This window comes from Dendropsophus ebraccatus, chromosome 14, assembly GCF_027789765.1.
Source record: "Dendropsophus ebraccatus isolate aDenEbr1 chromosome 14, aDenEbr1.pat, whole genome shotgun sequence".
Classification (NCBI taxonomy): domain Eukaryota; kingdom Metazoa; phylum Chordata; class Amphibia; order Anura; family Hylidae; genus Dendropsophus; species Dendropsophus ebraccatus.
In genome coordinates, this window is record NC_091467.1 from 78,110,343 (window position 1) to 78,130,976 (window position 20,634).

The window sequence follows — 20,634 nt, forward strand, 5'->3', positions numbered from 1 at the left end:
AGGTGTGTGTGTGTGTATATATGTGTGTGTATATATGTGCTATGTGTGTGTGTGTATATATATATATATATATAGGTGTGTGTGTGTGTATATATGTATGTGTATATATGTGCTATGTGTGTATATATGTATGTGCTATGTGTGTGTATATGTATGTGTAGGTATGTGTGTGTGTATATATATATGTGTATATATGTGCTATGTATGTGTATACGCCTCACTCTACCTGTACACATGACGGCAGCGAAGACCCAGCACTGGCCGTATCTGACCGGCTCTCCGTCCCTCTTGTACCATCTCCTTAGAATATCGGCGCTCCCGCTCCACGCAGACGGACTGACGCCATTCTTATAATCTTCGCTCCAGTTTCCTTGCAGGACCCCAGAGTCGTCATTAGAGTTGATCTATAATAATAATAATAATATTAATAATAATAATAATAATTATATCAGGTGCTGCCGCAAATACTTCCTCCTGTTTTATAATAATCTTAAAGGGATTCTTCAGTGACACCACCTGGAGTGTTGTGTAGGTTTGGGGGGGTATCGGATAGTCATGGGGGGACCTGCTGACTAGTCGGGGTCTGACCGGCCTCCCAGACTCACAGAGGACTCAGACATTATAATAAGATCCCAACAGAACGGAACCGCGAGGGTCCACAAGATGGGAACGGTCCAGGGGTGAAGCCGCAAGTGCTGCAACCTGACTGACGGCGATAGTCTGCAGTGAGATGTTCTGCAACAGCTTAGGGTGAAGACGTGGCAGGGGTGCTGTGGGAAGAGAGTGGGCAGGGTGGGAGGACTGTGAGGAAGAGCTGAGAAAGCAATGCATTCTGGGACTTGTAGTATTGAGCAACCAGGACGGACAACCGCACAACCATGATGGACAACCGCACAACCGGGACGGACAACCACACAATACACAACCAGGACGGACAACCGCACAACCAGGATGGACAACCACACAACCGGGACGGACAACCACACAATATACAACCAGGACGGACAACCACACAATACACAACCAGGACGGACAACCGCACAACCAGGATGGACAACCGCACAACCGGGACGGACAACCACACAATACACAACCAGGACGGACAACCACACAATACACAACCAGGACGGACAACCGCACAACCAGGATGGACAACCACACAACCGGGACGGACAACCACACAATACACAACCAGGACGGACAACCACACATTACACAACCAGGACGGACAACCACACAATACACAACCAGGACGGACAACCGCACAACCAGGATGGACAACCGCACAACCGGGACGGACAACCACACAATATACAACCAGGACGGACAACCACACAATACACAACCAGGACGGACAACCACACAATACACAACCAGAACGGACAACCGCACAACCAGGATGGACAACCGCACAATACACATCCAGGACGGACAACCACACATTACACAACCAGGACGGACAACCACACAATACACAACCAGGACGGACAACCACACAATACACAACCGGGACGGACAACCACACAATACACAACCAGGACGGACAACCACACAATACACAACCAGGACGGACAACCACACAATACACAACCAGGACGGACAACCGCACAATACACATCCAGGACGGACAACCACACAATACACAACCAGGACGGACAACCGCACAACCAGGATGGACAACCGCACAACCGGGACGGACAACCACACAGTACACAACCAGGACGGACAACCGCACAATACACAATTAGGACGGACAACCACACAATATACAACCAGGACGGACAACCACACAATACACAACTAGGACGGACAACCACACAATACACAACCAGGACGGACAACCACACAATACACAACCAGGACGGACAACCACACAATACACAACCAGGACGGACAACCACACAATACACAACCAGGACGGACAACCACACAATACACAACCAGGACGGACAACCACACCACCAGAACGGACAACCGCACAATACACAACCAGGACAGACAACCACACAATACACAACCAGGACGGACAACCACACCACCAGAACGGACAACCACACAATACACAACCAGGGCGGACAACCACACCACCAGAACGGACGACCGCACAATACACAACCAGGACAGACAACCACACAATACGCAACCAGGACAGACAACCACACAATACGCAACCAAGACGGACAACCACACAACCAGGACGGACAACCACACAACCAGGACGGACAACAACACAATACACAACCCGGACAGACAACCACACAATACACAACCAGGATGGACAACCACACATTACACAACCAGGATGGACAACCACACAACCAGGACGGACAACCACACAATACACATCCAGGACGGACAACCACACAATACACAACCAGGACGGACAACCACACAATACACAACCAGGACGGTCAACCACACCACCAGAACGAACGACCGCACAATACGCAACCAGGACAGACAACCACACAATACGCAACCAGGACAGACAACCACACAATACGCAACCAAGACGGACAACCACACAACCAGGACGGACAACCACACAACCAGGACGGACAACAACACAATACACAACCAGGACAGACAACCACACAATAGACAACCAGGATGGACAACCACACAACCAGGACGGACAACCACACAATACACATTCAGGACGGACAACCACACAATACACAACCAGGACGGACAACCACACAATACACAACCAGGACGGTCAACCACACCACCAGAACGGACGACCGCACAATACGCAACCAGGACAGACAACCACACAATACGCAACCAGGACAGACAACCACACAATACGCAACCAGGACGGACAACCACACAACCAGGACGGACAACCACACAATACACAACCAGGACAGACAACCACACATTACACAACCAGGACGGACAACCACACAATACGCAACCAGGACAGACAACCACACATTACACAACCAAGACGGACAACCACACAACCAGGACGGACAACCACACAACCAGGACGGACAACAACACAATACACAACCAGGACAGACAACCACACAATAGACAACCAGGATGGACAACCACACATTACACAACCAGGATGGACAACCACACAACCAGGACGGACAACCACACAATACACATCCAGGACGGACAACCACACAATACACAACCAGGACGGTCAACCACACCACCAAAACGGACGACCGCACAATACGCAACCAGGACAGACAACCACACAATACGCAACCAGGACAGACAACCACACAATACGCAACCAGGACAGACAACCACACAATACGCAACCAGGACTGACAACCAAACAACCAGGACGGACGACCGCACAATAGCAGATAAGGGTCGTAGATCAGGGGTCACAGATCATTGGGGATGGTAGATCAGGGGTCGCAGATCAGGGGTCGCAGATCAGGGGTGAGGTGAAGCGTCTGGCTGATACAGCACAACATTACTTTTCCCCAATGTGTATAATAGAGATCAGCTAAGCGGCTGTATTCGTACCAAGCTGACCCATCCCGCTGTCTTGCCGCTCCCCGGAGTAGGTGGATACAGTCTATGTCTGGACAGCGGGATGGTGTATATGTGTATATATGTATGTGTATATGTGTGTATAGTATGTATGTGTATATATGTATATATATATATATATGTGTGTGTTAATATGTGTGTATAGTGTATATGTGTGTATAGTGTATATGTGTGTATAGTGTATATGTATAGTGTATATGTATGTATAGTGTGTATGTGTATTTATGTATATATATATGTGTGTGTTAATATGTGTGTATAGTGTATATGTGTGTATAGTGTATATGTATGTATAGTGTGTATGTGTATATTTGTATATATGTGTGTATGTGTATAGTGTATATGTGTATAGTGTATATGTATGTATAGTGTATATGTATGTATAGTGTGTATGTGTGTGTATGTGTATATTTGTATATATGTGTGTATGTGTATAGTGTAAGAAAAAGGTTGGGAAGACAGCGTCTTTTTGTAGATTAAAAAGATTTCTTTATTTTGCCATATGCACACACAGAAAAATTACGACGTTTCGGCTCTTCTAATACATCCTGAGCCTTCCTCAAGTACTCATACTTGAGGAAGGCTCAGGATGTATTAGAAGAGCCGAAACGTCGTAATTTTTCTGTGTATGCATATGGCAAAATAAAGAAATCTTTTTAATCTACAAAAAGACGCTGTCTTCCCAACCTTTTTCTTGGACTACGTATTGGGTGTTAGCCAACCTAATTGAGGACTGTGCGTCATAAAGGGGATTCCGCTGTTTCCACAAGGATCTGTGTATATGTGTATAGTGTATTTGTGTATAGTGTATGGCTATGTTCACACTACGTATATTTCCGCTCGTAGTGCGAAACGCGAATATACACCTGTAGTTTTGAGGTTGTTGCGTTCGCTGGGAAGTGTACGATATACGGCCGCACAGTGCACACTACGTATGAGCTTACGGCCGGTTGTATACGGCGCCGGGAAAAATGAACACGACCATTGTTTGAGGACGGAAATGTTCGCACTCACGGCCGTGGATTTCCATGCGGTCCCGTACGGAGAACTTATTTCAGTCAAATTGAACTTGATTTTTAGATCCAAAAGGTTCTGTGAGTTTTATTGGGCGAAGATTTCCAAGTAAATGACCTGCCTCAGATCGCTGCGAAACAAGCTAGGGAAGCAGAACTGTACTACGGGCGTATGTTCGCGGTTCGTACGCATCCGGCTGCATGACGATTTTTCCCACGGCCGTAATTTCAGCCGCACATGTATGGCGGCGTAAGAAGTGCGGCCGGAATGGTACGTAGTGTGAACATAGCCTATATGTGTATGTATGTGTATATGTGTGTATATGTATATCTGTATATGTGTATATGTGTGTATATATATGTGTGTATATATATGTGTGTGTGTAGTATATATGTGTATGTATGTGTAGATGTGTGTATATGTATATCTGTATATGTGTGTATAGTATATGTGTATATATATGTGTGTGTGTAGTATATATGTGTACATATGTGTGTATAGTATATATGTGTGTATAGTACATATGTGTATAGTGTATATGTGTGTATAGTATATATATGTGTATAGTATATATGTGTGTATAGTGTATATGTGTATAGTACATATGTGTATAGTGTATATGTGTGTATAGTACATATGTGTGTATAGTATATATGTGTGTATAGTGTATATGTGTATAGTACATATGTGTATAGTGTATATGTGTGTATAATACATATGTGTGTATAGTATATATGTGTGTATAGTACATATGTGTGTTGTATATATGTGTGTAGAGTATATATATGTGTATAGTATATATATGTGTGTATAGTACATATGTGTGTATAGTATATATGTGTATAGTACATATGTGTGTATAGTATATATGTGTATATAGTATATATGTGTGTAGAGTATATATATGTGTATAGTATATATATGTGTGTATAGTTCATATGTGTGGAGTTTGTGGGACTTGCAGTGCTGGAGTGTGTCAGCTGGGAAGCTGCTGGGTGTCTGGAAGCTGCTGGGTGTCTGGAAGCTGCTGGGTGTCTGTAAGCTGGTGGGTGTCTGGAAGCTGCTGGGTATCTGGAAGCTGGTGGGTGTCTGGAAGCTGGTGGGTGTCTGGAAGCTGGTGGGTGTCTGTAAACTGGTGGGTATCTGGAAGCTGGTGGGTGTCTGGAAGCTGGTGGGTGTCTGGAAGCTGGTGGGTGTCTGTAAGCTGCTGGGTGTCTGGAAGCTGCTGGGTGTCTGGAAGCTGCTGGGTATCTGTAAACTGGTGGGTGTCTGGAAGCTGCTGGGTGTCTGGAAGCTGCTGGGTGTCTGGAAGCTGGTGGGTGTCTGGAAGCTGCTGGGTGTCTGGAAGCTGCTGGGTGTCTGGAAGCTGCTGGGTGTCTGGAAGCTGCTGGGTGTCTGGAAGCTGCTGGGTGTCTGTAAGCTGCTGGGTGTCTGTAAGCTGGTGGGTGTCTGGAAGCTGGTGGGTGTCTGGAAGCTGGTGGGTGTCTGTAAGCTGGTGGGTGTCTGGAAGCTGCTGGGTGTCTGTAAACTGCTGGGTGTCTGGAAGCTGGTGGGTGTCTGGAAGCTGGTGGGTGTCTGTAAGCTGGTGGGTGTCTGGAAGCTGCTGGGTGTCTGGAAGCTGGTGGGTGTCTGGAAGCTGGTGGGTGTCTGGAAGCTGCTGGGTGTCTGGAAGCTGGTGGGTGTCTGGAAGCTGCTGGTTGTCTGTAAGCTGGTGGGTGTCTGTAAGCTGGTGGGTGTCTGGAAGCTGCTGGGTGTCTGTAAGCTGGTGGGTGTCTGGAAGCTGCTGGGTGTCTGGAAGCTGCTGGGTGTCTGTAAGCTGGTGGGTGTCTGTAAGCTGGTGGGTGTCTGGAAGCTGGTGGGTGTCTGGAAGCTGCTGGGTGTCTGTAAGCTGGTGGGTGTCTGGAAGCTGGTGGGTGTCTGGAAGCTGCTGGGTGTCTGGAAGCTGGTGGGTGTCTGGAAGCTGCTGGGTGTCTGGAAGCTGGTGGGTGTCTGGAAGCTGGTGGGTGTCTGGAAGCTGGTGGGTGTCTGGAAGCTGGTGGGTGTCTGGAAGCTGCTGGGTGTCTGGAAGCTGGTGGGTGTCTGGAAGCTGGTGGGTGTCTGGAAGCTGGTGGGTGTCTGGAAGCTGCTGGGTGTCTGTAAGCTGCTGGGTGTCTGTAAGCTGCTGGGTGTCTGGAAGCTGGTGGGTGTCTGGAAGCTGGTGGGTGTCTGGAAGCTGCTGGGTGTCTGGAAGCTGGTGGGTGTCTGGAAGCTGGTGGGTGTCTGGAAGCTGGTGGGTGTCTGGAAGCTGTGCCATCCCACCTTTCCACATCCTAGCGGGTGAACCCGAAACTGAAAAGGACTTGTGAGTTTGTGACGTCCACTTGGATTTATATTCTGTTCTGCTGAAGTCGCCATTAGTGTCTTAGTTGTATCTTCTATGCTGGAAATAAAAGGACGGCTGGTGGCTAAACTGCATATTGAGAAAGACTTTTAGATTGTCATTTGTACTCATCCCCACAGTGTGTATAGTATATTTGTGTATATGTGTGTATAGTATATATGTGTATATGTGTGTATGTGTATAGTATATATGTGTATAGTATATTTGTGTATATGTGTGTATAGTATATATGTGTATATGTGTGTATGTGTATAGTATATATGTGTATAGTATATTTGTGTATATGTGTGTATAGTATATATGTGTATAGTGTATATGTGTATAGTATATTTGTGTATATGTGTGTATAGTGTATGTGTATAGTATATATGTGTATAGTGTATATGTGTATAGTATATATGTGTATAGTATATATGTGTATAGTATATTTGTGTATATGTGTGTATAGTATATATGTGTATAGTGTATATGTGTATAGTATATATGTGTATAGTATATATGTGTATAGTGTATATGTGTATAGTATATATGTGTATAGTATATATGTGTATAGTGTATATGTGTATAGTATATTTGTGTATATGTGTGTATAGTATATATGTGTATAGTATATTTGTGTGTATATATGTATATATGTGTATAGTGTAAACATATGTGTACAGTCATGGCCACAAGTTTTGAGAATGACACAAATCTTCTATTTTCCCATGATCCTCTGCCCTCTGGTTTTCTGTGTGTTTGTCAGATGTTTTTATCACATACAGAAATATAATTGCAATCATATTCTGAGTAACAGAAGCTTATACTGACAGGTAGATGAGTTACTGCAGCAAGTCTATAGTATTTGCAGTGTTGCGGCTTCTTCTTCAGGACCTCTGCAATTCTCCCCGGCTGCTCTCATCAACTTCTGGACCAAATCCTGACTGATAGCCGTCCATTCTCGCACAATCAATACTTGTATTTTGTCAGAATTTGTTGGTTTTTGTTTGTCCACCCGTCTCTTGATGATTGACCACAAGTTCTCAATGGGATTAAGATCTGGGGAGTTTCCAGGCCATGGACCCAAAATCTCTATGTTTTGGTCCCCGAGCCATTTAGTTATCCCCTTTTCTTTATGGCAAGGTGCTCCATCATGCTGGAAAAGGCATTGTTGGTGGCCAAACTGCTCTTGGACGGTTGGGAGAAGTTGCTCTTGGAGGATGTTCTGGTCCCATTCTTTATTCATGGCCGTGTTTTTAGGCTGTGAGACTGTGAGAGAGCCGATTCCCTTGGCTGAGAAGCAACCCCACACATGAATGGTTTCAGGATGCCGGTTACAGTTGGCATGAGACAAGACTGGTGGTAGCGCTCACCTCGTCTTCTCCCAATAAGCTGTTTTCCAGATGTCCCAAACAATCAGAAAGGGGATTCATTAGAGACAATGACTTTCCCCCAGTCCTCAGCAGTCCGCTCCCTGGACCTTTCCCCCAGTCCTCAGCAGTCCGCTCCCTGCACCTTTCCCCCAGTCCTCAGCAGTCCACTCCCTGGACCTTTCCCCCAGTCCTCAGCAGTCCGCTCCCTGCACCTTTCCCCCAGTCCTCAGCAGTCCACTCCCTGCACCTTTCCCCCAGTCCTCAGCAGTCCACTTCCTGGACCTTTCCCCAGTCCTCAGCAGTCCACTCCCTGGACCTTTCCCCCAGTCCTCAGCAGTCCACTCCCTGGACCTTTCCCCCAGTCCTCAGCAGTCCACTCCCTGGACCTTTCCCCCAGTCCTCAGCAGTCCACTCCCTGGACCTTTCCCCCAGTCCTCAGCAGTCCACTCCCTGGACCTTTCCCCCAGTCCTCAGCAGTCCACTCCCTGGACCTATCCCCCAGTCCTCAGCAGTCCACTCCCTGGACCTTTCCCCCAGTCCTCAGCATTCCGCTCCCTGGACTTTCTCCCAGTCCTCAGCAGTCCACTCCCTGGACCTTTCCCCCAGTCCTCAGCAGTCCGCTCCCTGGACCTTTCCCCCAGTCCTCAGCAGTCCGCTCCCTGGACCTTTCTCCCAGTCCTCAGCAGTCCGCTCCCTGGACCTTTCCCCCAGTCCTCAGCCGTCCCCTCCCTGGACCTTTCCCCCAGTCCTCAGCAGTCCGCTCCCTGTACCTTTCCCCCAGTCCTCAGCCATCCGCTCCCTGCACCTTTCCCCCAGTCCTCAGCCGTCCGCTCCCTGTACCTTTCCCCCAGTCCTCAGCAGTCCACTCCCTGGACCTTTCCCCCAGTCCTCAGCTGTCCGCTCCCTGGACCTTTCCCCCAGTCCTCAGCAGTCCGCTCCCTGTACCTTTCCCCCAGTCCTCAGCAGTCCGCTCCCTGGACCTTTCCCCCAGTCCTCAGCCATCCGCTTTCTGTACCTTTTCCCCAGTCCTCAGCCATCCGCTTTCTGTACCTTTTCCCCAGTCCTCAGCAGTCCTCTTCCTGGACCTTTCCCCCAGTCCTCAGCAGTCCACTCCCTGGACCTTTCCCCCAGTCCTCAGCTGTCCGCTCCCTGGACCTTTCCCCCAGTCCTCAGCAGTCCACTCCCTGGACCTTTCCCCCAGTCCTCTGCAGTCCACTCCCTGGACCTTTCCCCCAGTCCTCAGCAGTCCGCTCCCTGGACCTTTCCCCCAGTCCTCAGCAGTCCGCTCCCTGGACCTTTCCCCCAGTCCTCAGCAGTCCGCTCCCTGTACCTTTCCCCCAGTCCTCAGCAGTCCACTCCCTGCACCTTTCCCCCAGTCCTCAGCAGTCCACTCCCTGGACCTTTCCCCCAGTCCTCAGCAGTCCACTCCCTGGACCTTTCCCCCAGTCCTCAGCAGTCCACTCCCTGCACCTTTCCCCCAGTCCTCAGCAGTCCACTCCCTGGACCTTTCCCCCAGTCCTCTGCAGTCCACTCCCTGGACCTTTCCCCCAGTCCTCAGCAGTCCACTCCCTGGACCTTTCCCCCAGTCCTCAGCAGTCCACTCCCTGGACCTTTCCCCCAGTCCTCAGCAGTCCACTCCCTGCACCTTTCCCCCAGTCCTCAGCAGTCCACTCCCTGCACCTTTCCCCCAGTCCTCAGCAGTCCACTCCCTGGACCTTTCCCCCAGTCCTCTGCAGTCCACTCCCTGGACCTTTCCCCCAGTCCTCAGCAGCCCACTCCCTGGACCTTTCCCCCAGTCCTCAGCAGTCCTCTCCCTGCACCTTTCCCCCAGTCCTCAGCAGTCCACTCCCTGCACCTTTTGCAGAATATCAGTCTGTCCCTGATGTTTTTCTGGAGAGAAGTGGCTTCTTTGCTGCCCTCCTTGAGACCAGGCCTTGCTCCAAGAGTCTCCGCAGTCTCACAGTGCACAGTGCAGATGCCCTCACACCTGCCTGCTGCCATTCCTGACCAAGCTCTGCACTGCTGGTAGTCCCATCCCGCTGCTGACCACACTTCTAAGAGACGGTCCTGGCACTTGCTGGTCTTGGGTGCCCTGGAGCCTTTTTGGCAACAATGGAACCTCTCTCCTTGAAGTTCTTGATGATGCGATAGATTGGTGACTGAGGTGCAATCTCTCTAGCTGCGATACTCTTCCCTGTTAGGACATTTTTGTGCAGTGCAATGCAGGGCCGGGACAAGGAGTTTTGGTGCCCTAGGCAGAGAAGGCAAATGGCGCCCCCCCCCCCACATTAGAATTGGTGCTCCCCGCACAGTATAATGCCCTGAATGTACCCCCACACTGTATTAAGAGCCCCAATACATACAGTAGTTACCTTATAACACTATTTCCACCATACAGTGATTACATATTACATGAAAACTGCACTGAACAGAACAGAAAGATATCCGCAATGATACCATTCCATAATACCGCCACACCATGACCCCTATCACTACAACCCTATAACTGAGCAGTTACATCCAGTGACTCACATGGGCCGTCTTCTCCGATCTGTCACATTTTCTTTTTCTCTCCATCCAGCCTGGGCCACCTAGAAGTCGTCTTCTGGCTGTGAATCTTCTCTCCAGAATCTGTCAGAGAAACATTTTAGGCTCCAACACATACAGTAGTTACCCCCCTCTGTACCCCTATATAGTAGTTACACTTCTCTGTGCCCCCATAGTTTTAAAGTGTCCCTGTGCCCCAGTATTGTAGTAAAGCCCCTCTGTGCAGCCCCAATATAGTATAGACTGCTGTGTGCTGCCCCCAGAAATATATAGACCCTCTGAGTGCTCCCCCATAAATATATAGACCCCCTGTGTGCTCTCCAGAAGTATATAGAACCCCTGTGTGCTCTCCCAGAAGTATATAGACCCCGTGTGCTCCCCCAGTTATATATATATAAATCCCCTGTGTGCTGCCCCCAGTTATACATAGACCCCCTGTGTGCTGCCCCAGTTATATATAGACCCCTGTGTGCTCCCCCAGTTATACATAGACCCCCTGTGTGCTGCCCCCAGTTATATATAGACCCCCAGTGTGCTGCCCCCAGTTATATACAGACCCCCTGTGTGCTCCCCCAGTTATACATAGACCCCCTGTGTGCTGCCCCCAGTTATATATAGACCCCTGTGTGCTGCCCCCAGTTATATATAGACCCCTGTGTGCTCCCCCAGTTATATATAGACCCCCTGTGTGCTCCCCCAGTTATATATAGACCCCTGTGTGCTCCCCCAGTTATATATAGACCCCCTGTGTGCTCCCCCAGTTATACATAGACCCCCTGTGTGCTCCTCCAGTTATATATAGCCCCCCTGTGTGCTCTCCAGTTATATATAGACCCCTGTGTGCTCCCCCAGTTATATATAGACCCCTGTGTGCTCCCCCAGTTATATATAGACCCCTGTGTGCTGCCCCCAGTTATACATAGACCCCCTGTGTGCTGCCCCCAGTTATATATAGACCCCCTGTGTGCTCCTCCAGTTATATATAGACCCCTGTGTGCTCCCCCAGTTATATATAGACCCCCTGTGTGCTGCCTCAGTTATACATAGACCCCCTGTGTGCTCCTCCAGTTATATATAGACCCCCTGTGTGCTCCCCAGTTATATATAGACCCCTGTGTGCTCCTCCAGTTATATATAGACCCCTGTGTGCTCCCCCAGTTATATATAGACCCCCTGTGTGCTCCTCCAGTTATATATAGACCCGCTGTGTGCTCCCCCAGTTATATATAGACCCCCTGTGTGCTCCTCCAGTTATATATAGACCCCTGTGTTCTCCCCCAGTTATATATAGACCCCTGTGTTCTCCCCCAGTTATATATAGACCCCCTGTGTGCTGCCCCCAGTTATATATAGACCCGCTGTGTGCTCCTCCAGTTATATATAGACCCCCTGTGTGCTACCCCAGTTATATATAGACCCCTGTGTGCTGCCCCCAGTTATATATAGACCCCCTGTGTGCTCCCCCAGTTATATATAACCCCCCTGTGTGCTCTCCAGTTATATATAGCCCCCGTGTGCTGCCCCCAGTTATATATAGACCCCCTGTGTGCTGCCCCCAGTTATATATAGACCCCAGTGTGCTGCCCCCAGTTATATATAGACCCCTGTGTGCTGCCCCCAGTTATATATAGAGCCCTGTGTGCTCCCCCAGTTATATATAGACCTCCTGTGTGCTGCCCCCAGTTATACATAGACCCCCTGTGTGCTCCTCCAGTTATATATAGACCCCTGTGTGCTCCTCCAGTTATATATAGACCCCTGTGTGCTCCTCCAGTTATATATAGACCCCTGTGTGCTCCTCCAGTTATATATAGACCCCCTGTGTGCTCCTCCAGTTATATATAGACCCCTGTGTGCTCCTCCAGTTATATATAGACCCCCTGTGTGCTCTTCCAGTTATATATAGACCCGCTGTGTGCTCCCCCAGTTATACATAGACCCCCTGTGTGCTCCCCCAGTTATAGCCCCCCTGTGTGCTGCCCCCAGTTATATATAGACCCCTGTGTGCTCCTCCAGTTATATATAGACCCCTGTGTGCTCCTCCAGTTATATATAGACCCCCTGTGTGCTCCCCCAGTTATACATAGACCCCCTGTGTGCTCTTCCAGTTATATATAGACCCCCTGTGTGCTGCACCAGTTATATATAGACCCCTGTGTTCTCCCCCAGTTATATATAGACCCCCTTTGTGCTCCCCAGTTATATATAGACCCCCTATGTGCTCCTCCAGTTATATATAGACCCCCTGTGTGCTCCCCAGTTATATATAGACCCCCTGTGTGCTCCTCCAGTTATATATAGACCCCCTGTGTGCTGCCCCCAGTTATATATAGACCCCCTGTGTGCTCCCCCAGTTATATATAGAGCCCTGTGTGCTCCCCCAGTTATATATAGACCCGCTGTGTGCTCCCCCAGTTATATATAGACCCCTGTGTGCTCTTCCAGTTATATATAGACCCGCTGTGTGCTCCCCCAGTTATATATAGACCCCCTGTGTGCTCCCCCAGTTATACATAGACCCCCTGTGTGCTCCTCCAGTTATATATAGACCCCTGTGTGCTCCCCCAGTTATACATAGACCCCCTGTGTGCTCCTCCAGTTATATATAGACCCCTGTGTGCTCCTCCAGTTATATATAGACCCCCTGTGTGCTGCCCCCAGTTATACATAGACCCCCTGTGTGCTCCTCCAGTTATATATAGACCCCTGTGTGCTCCCCCAGTTATATATAGACCCCTGTGTTCTCCCCCAGTTATATATAGACCCCCTGTGTGCTCCCCCAGTTATATATAGACCCCCTGTGTGCTCCCCCAGTTATATATAGACCCCTGTGTTCTCCCCCAGTTATATATAGACCCCCTGTGTGCTACCCCAGTTATATATAGAACCCCTGTGTGCTGCCCCCAGTTATACATAGACCCCCTGTGTGCTCCTCCAGTTATATATAGACCCCCTGTGTGCTACCCCAGTTATATATAGAACCCCTGTGTGCTGCCCCCAGTTATACATAGACCCCCTGTGTGCTCCTCCAGTTATACATAGACCCCCTGTGTGCTCCCCCAGTTATATATAACCCCCCTGTGTGCTGCCCCCAGTTATATATAGACCCCTGTGTGCTGCCTCCAGTTATATATAGACCCCTGTGTGCTCCTCCAGTTATATATAGACCCCTGTGTGCTCCTCCAGTTATATATAACCCCCCTGTGTGCTGCCCCCAGTTATATATAGACCCCTGTGTGCTGCCTCCAGTTATATATAGACCCCTGTGTGCTCCTCCAGTTATATATAGACCCCTGTGTGCTCCTCCAGTTATATATAGACCCCTGTGTGCTCCTCCAGTTATATATAACCCCCCTGTGTGCTCCTCCAGTTATATATAGACCCCCTGTGTGCTCCCCAGAAGTATATAGAACCCCTGTGTGCTCTCCCAGAAGTATATAGACCCTGTGTGCTCCCCCAGTTATATATATAAATCCCCTGTGTGCTGCCCCCAGTTATACATAGACCCCCTGTGTGCTGCCCCCAGTTATACATAGACCCCCTGTGTGCTGCCCCCAGTTATATATAGACCCCTGTGTGCTGCCTCCAGTTATATATAGACCCCTGTGTGCTCCTCCAGTTATATATAGACCCCTGTGTGCTGCCTCCAGTTATATATAGACCCCTGTGTGCTCCCCCAGTTATATATAGACCCCTGTGTGCTCCCTAACCCTTCCCATATAACAGTAATTCTCCAAAACAGACAAAAAAAACCCCACTTATACTCACCTGGGCCATGCGTCTTCTCTTCACTGCACTCTTGTGGCAGAGTTACCTGCGGTCACAAGAGGCCGCTCTCCCCATCGCATAACAGTGCACCAACACACCCCTGACCCTGCAGAGCATCACATAACAGTGCACCCACACACCCCTGACCCTGCAGAACATCTCATATCTATGCACCCACACACCCCTGACCTGCAGAACATCTCACATCTATGCACCCACACACCCCTGACCTGCAGAACATCTCATATCTATGCACCCACACACCCCTGACCTGCAGAACATCTCATATCTATGCACCCACACACCCCTGACCTGCAGAACATCTCATATCTATGCACCCACACACCCCTGACCTGCAGAACATCTCACATCTATGCACCCACACACCCCTGACCTGCAGAACATCTCACATCTATGCACCCACACACCCCTGACCTGCAGAACATCTCATATCTATGCACCCCCCCCTGCAGAACATCTCATATCTATGCACCCCCCCCTGCAGAACATCTCATATCTATGCACACACACACACACACACCTGCAGAACATCTCATATCTATGCGCACACACACCCCTGCAGAACATCTCATATCTATGCACCCACACACCCCTGACCTGCAGAACATCTCATATCTATGCACACACACACACACCTGCAGAACATCTCATATCTATGCACACACACACCCCTGCAGAACATCTCATATCTATGCACCCACACACCCCTAACCTGCAGAACATCTCACATCTATGCACCCACACACCCCTGACCTGCAGAACATCTCACATCTATGCACCCACACACCCCTGACCTGCAGAACATCTCATATCTATGCACCCACACACCCCTGACCTGCAGAACATCTCACATATATGCACCCACACACCCCTGACCTGCAGAACATCTCACATCTATGCACCCACACACCCCTGACCTGCAGAACATCTCATATCTATGCACCCACACACCCCTGACCTGCAGAACATCTCATATCTATGCACCCACACACCCCTGACCTGCAGAACATCTCACATCTATGCACCCACACACCCCTGACCTGCAGAACATCTCACATCTATGCACCCACACACCCCTGACCTGCAGAACATCTCACATCTATGCACCCACACACCCCTGACCTTCAGAACATCTCACATCTATGCACCCACACACCCCTGACCTGCAGAACATCTCACATCTATGCACCCACACACCCCTGACCTGCAGAACATCTCACATCTATGCACCCACACACCCCTGACCTGCAGAACATCTCATATCTATGCACACACCCCTGACCCTGCAGAACATCTCATATCTATGCACCCCCCCCTGCAGAACATCTCATATTTATGCACCCACACACCCCTGCAGAACATCTCATATCTATGCACCCACACACCCCTGCAGAACATCTCATATTTATGCACCCCCCCCCTGCAGAACATCTCATATCTATGCACACACACACACACACACACACACACCCCTGCAGAACATCTCATATCTATGCACACTCCCCCTACCCCTCCCCCTGCTGACCAGTGCCCTCAGTGTGGCTTACCTCCTGCTGATCTTATACACTGCACTCACTGCCTCATAAACAGCCTAGGAAACCAGCTGCCTCATAGAGCCTAGCAAAGGAAGATAGCTCCTCCCACACTGGTCACATGGGCATGATGTCATCAAAGGTCCTTTACACCTCCTGGACACTCTATTCCTGCTGCTGTATGTAACAGTTACAGTGCAGGGCGGGTCAGCAGACAGGCAGGGGGGCGAGCGGGGGGCAGGATGGATGGGTAAATAAATTACTTACCCATCCAGATGGCGCCCCCTGACGTTTGGCGCCCTAGGCCATCGCCTACCCCTGCCTACTCTTTGTCCCGGCCTTGGTGCAATGATGACTGCACGTGTTTCTTTAGAGATAACCATGGTAACAGAAGAGAAACAATGATGCCAAGCACCAGCCTCCTTTTAAAGTGCCCAGTGGTGTCATTCTTACTTAATCATGACAGATTGATCTCCAGCCCTGTCCTCCCCACACCCACACCTGTGATAATGGAGCAATCACTGAAACAATGTTAGCTGCTCCTTGTAAGGCCGGGCTGCAATGATGGTGAAATGTGTTTTGGGGGATAAAGTTCATTTTCTAGGCAAATATTGACTTTACAAGTAATTGCTGATAAGCTGATCCCTCTGTATAACATCCTGGAGTATATGATGCAAATTGTCATTTTAGAAACTGAAGCAGCAGACTTTGTAATAATTAATATTTGTATCATTCTCAAAACTTTTGGCCATGACTGTATATGTTTGTGTTTATATGGCCCACAGGGGAGCAGGGGAATCCCCCGGTGGGCCGTACCCTTTGGTGGGCCCCTGAGCAGGAGGTCTGTATCCCGATTTAGCAGCTTCAGGATGACATATAATTTCCCAGTTACTTTCATTGGACGTCACCTTTCAAGAAACATAAGTGAACGGCTGTGCTGTTTGCATAGAACAGGGATGGGGAACCTTCCACCCTCCAGCAGTTGCAAAACTACAACTCCCATCATGCCTGGACAGCTCCTATACACTAGCCTTCGGCTGTCCAGGCATGATGGGAATTGTAGTTTTGCAACACCCCATATCTGTCATAGAGTGTTTGACCAGTTACTAACAGTGAGCGCGCATTGGCGGTCACATACACAGCACTGTGCAAAGTCGCTTTAGTAATGTGAAAGGTTTGGCGCTGGGTATATCTGGTGTATGTAGGGTGGGCCCCTAGAATAAAATATTCCCTGGTGGGCCCAAGGTACCGCAGTCCGACACTGTCTGGATAACAGCTTATTGGGAGAAGACGAGGTGAGCGCTACCACCAGTCTTGTCTCATGCCAACCGTAACCGGCATCCTGATACCATTCATGTGTGGGGTTGCTTCTCAGCCAAGGGAATCGGCTCTCTCACAGTCTCACAGCCTAAAAACACGGCCATGAATAAAGAATGGGACCAGAACGTCCTCCAAGAGCAACTTCTCCCAACCGTCCAAGAGCAGTTTGGCCACCAACAATGCCTTTTGCAGCATGATGGAGCACCTTGCCATAAAGCAAAGGGGATAACTAAATGGCTCGGGGACCAAAACATAGAGATTTTGGGTCCATGGCCTGGAAACTCCCCAGATCTTAATCCCATTGAGAACTTGTGGTCAATCATCAAGAGACGGGTGGACAAACAAAAACCAACAAATTCTGACAAAATGCAAGCATTGATTGTGCAAGAATGGACGGCTATCAGTCAGGATTTGGTCCAGAAGGTGTGTGAGAGCAGCCGGGGAGAATTGCAGAGTCCTGAAGAAGAAGCCGCAACACTGCAAATATTATAGACTTGCTGCAGTAACTCATCCACCTGTCAGTATAAGATTCTGTTACTCAGAATATGATTGTAATTATATTTCTGTATGTGATAAAAACATCTGACAAACACACAGAAAAACCAGAGGGCAGAGGATCATGGGAAAATAGAAGATTTGTGTCATTCTCAAAGCTTTTGGCCATGACTGTATATGTGTAGTATACATGTATGTATAGTATATATATATATGTATAGTATATATGTATGTATAGTATATATGTGTATAGTACATGTGTGTAGTATATATGTGTATATATGTGTGTGTAGTATATATGTATATATGTGTGTGTAGTATGTGTATAGTACATGTGTGTAGTATATATGTGTATATATGTGTGTGTAGTATATATGTGTATATATGTGTGTGTAGTATATATGTGTATATGTGTGTGTAGTATATATGTGTATATATGTGTGTGTAGTATATATGTGTATATATGTGTGTGTAGTATATATGTGTGTAGTATATATGTGTGTGTAGTATATATGTGTGTAGTATATATGTGTATATATGTGTGTGTAGTATATATGTGTATATGTGTATAGTGTTACCTAATGTACCAGGTTGTATAGAGGTAAGTGTGATTCCTTCCAGTTGCTGACACTCACCATGGCGCACACCACACGGCTCACATACACCGCGCTCTTCCTGAGAGACAAATCCTTAAAGGCGTCCTGTAAGTAATTCAGATTCTTGTCCAGAAGCCTCAGGGTGATATCAATGATGTCATCTTCAAACTGCAAACACATCATAGTATTAGTAACCCCCCCCCGACCATGACATCATATACCTGCTGAGCGGGGGTCCCCCAAACCCATCATAGTATTAGTAACCCCCCCCCCCCCGACCATGACATCATATACCTGCTGAGCGGGGGTCCCCCAAACCCATCATAGTATTAGTAACCCCCCCCCCCCGACCATGACCCAAACCAGCCCTGTCCTGGTTTTTACCAAAATATCCCCCAATTGCTCATGCAGGACACCACGGGGCCCCTCACCCTCTTATACATTTTGGACTTAATCCACTTCAATTCTTACAGGGAACAATGAGGCTAAAAGTGCTGGTACAGCCCTAGGTACGTCCCTGTAAGCCCCTCCCCCGGATATATACAGATATAAGTGCCCCCCCCCCGATTATATACAGATACAAGTGCCCCCCCATATATACAGATATAAGTGCCCCCCCAGATATATACAGATATAAGTGCCCGCCATATATACAGATATAAGTGCCCGCCATATATACAGATATAAGTGCCCCCCCCCCGATTATATACAGATACAAGTGCCCGACCCCATATATACAGATATAAGTGCCCCCCCATATGTACAGATATAAGTGCCCGACCCCCATATATACAGATATAAGTGCCCCCCCATATATACAGATATAAGTGCCCGACCCCCATATATACAGATATAAGTGCCCCCCCCCAGATATATACAGATATAAGTGCCCCCCCCCCCGATTATATACAGATACAAGTGCCCCCCCATATATACAGATATAAGTGCCCGCCATATATACAGATATAAGTGCCCCCCCAGATATATACAGATATAAGTGCCCGCCATATATACAGATATAAGTGCCCCCCCAGATATATACAGATATAAGTGCCCCCCCATATATACAGATATAAGTGCCCGCCATATATACAGATATAAGTGCCCCCCCAGATATATACAGATATAAGTGCCCGCCATATATACAGATATAAGTGCCCAACCCCCATATATACAGATATAAGTGCCCCCCCCGATTATATACAGATACAAGTGCCCGACCCCATATATACAGATATAAGTGCCCAACCCCCATATATACAGATATAAGTGCCCCCCCCGATTATATACAGATACAAGTGCCCGACCCCATATATACAGATATAAGTGCCCGACCCCCATATATACAGATATAAGTGCCCGACCCCCATATATACAGATATAAGTGCCCGACCCCCATATATACAGATATAAGTGCCCCCCCATATATACAGATATAAGTGCCCGACCCCCATATATACAGATATAAGTGCCCGACCCCCATATATACAGATATAAGTGCCCGACCCCCATATATACAGATATAAGTGCCCGACCCCCATATATACAGATATAAGTGCCCCCCCATATATACAGATATAAGTGCCCGACCCCCATATATACAGATATAAGTGCCCGCCATATATACAGATATAAGTGCCCGACCCCCATATATACAGATATAAGTGCCCGACCCCCATATATACAGATATAAGTGCCCCCCCATATATACAGATATAAGTGCCCGACCCCCATATATACAGATATAAGTGCCCCCCCATATGTACAGATATAAGTGCCCGCCATATATACAGATATAAGTGCCCGACCCCATATATACAGATATAAGTGCCCGACCCCCATATATACAGATATAAGTGCCCGACCCCCATATATACAGATATAAGTGCCCGACCCCCATATATACAGATATAAGTGCCCGACCCCCATATATACAGATATAAGTGCCCGACCCCCATATATACAGATATAAGTGCCCGACCCCCATATATACAGATATAAGTGCCCCCCCCATATATACAGATATAAGTGCCCGACCCCCATATATACAGATATAAGTGCCCGACCCCCATATATACAGATAT

General features: G+C 48.3%; 1 protein-coding gene across 1 annotated transcript in view; it reads right to left on the reverse strand.

The window, feature by feature from the left end:
- The window catches only part of LOC138771677 (protein-glutamine gamma-glutamyltransferase 5-like), an 87,478-nt gene that overhangs the window by 24,214 nt on the left and 42,630 nt on the right, over positions 1–20,634 (reverse strand). The window contains exons 5-6 of the mRNA XM_069951554.1: positions 18,590–18,718; positions 227–404 (exon numbers count right to left, since the gene is read on the reverse strand). Of these exons, the coding sequence (XP_069807655.1) occupies positions 227–404; positions 18,590–18,718 (307 nt within the window). The remainder of the gene's footprint in view (positions 1–226; positions 405–18,589; positions 18,719–20,634) is intronic.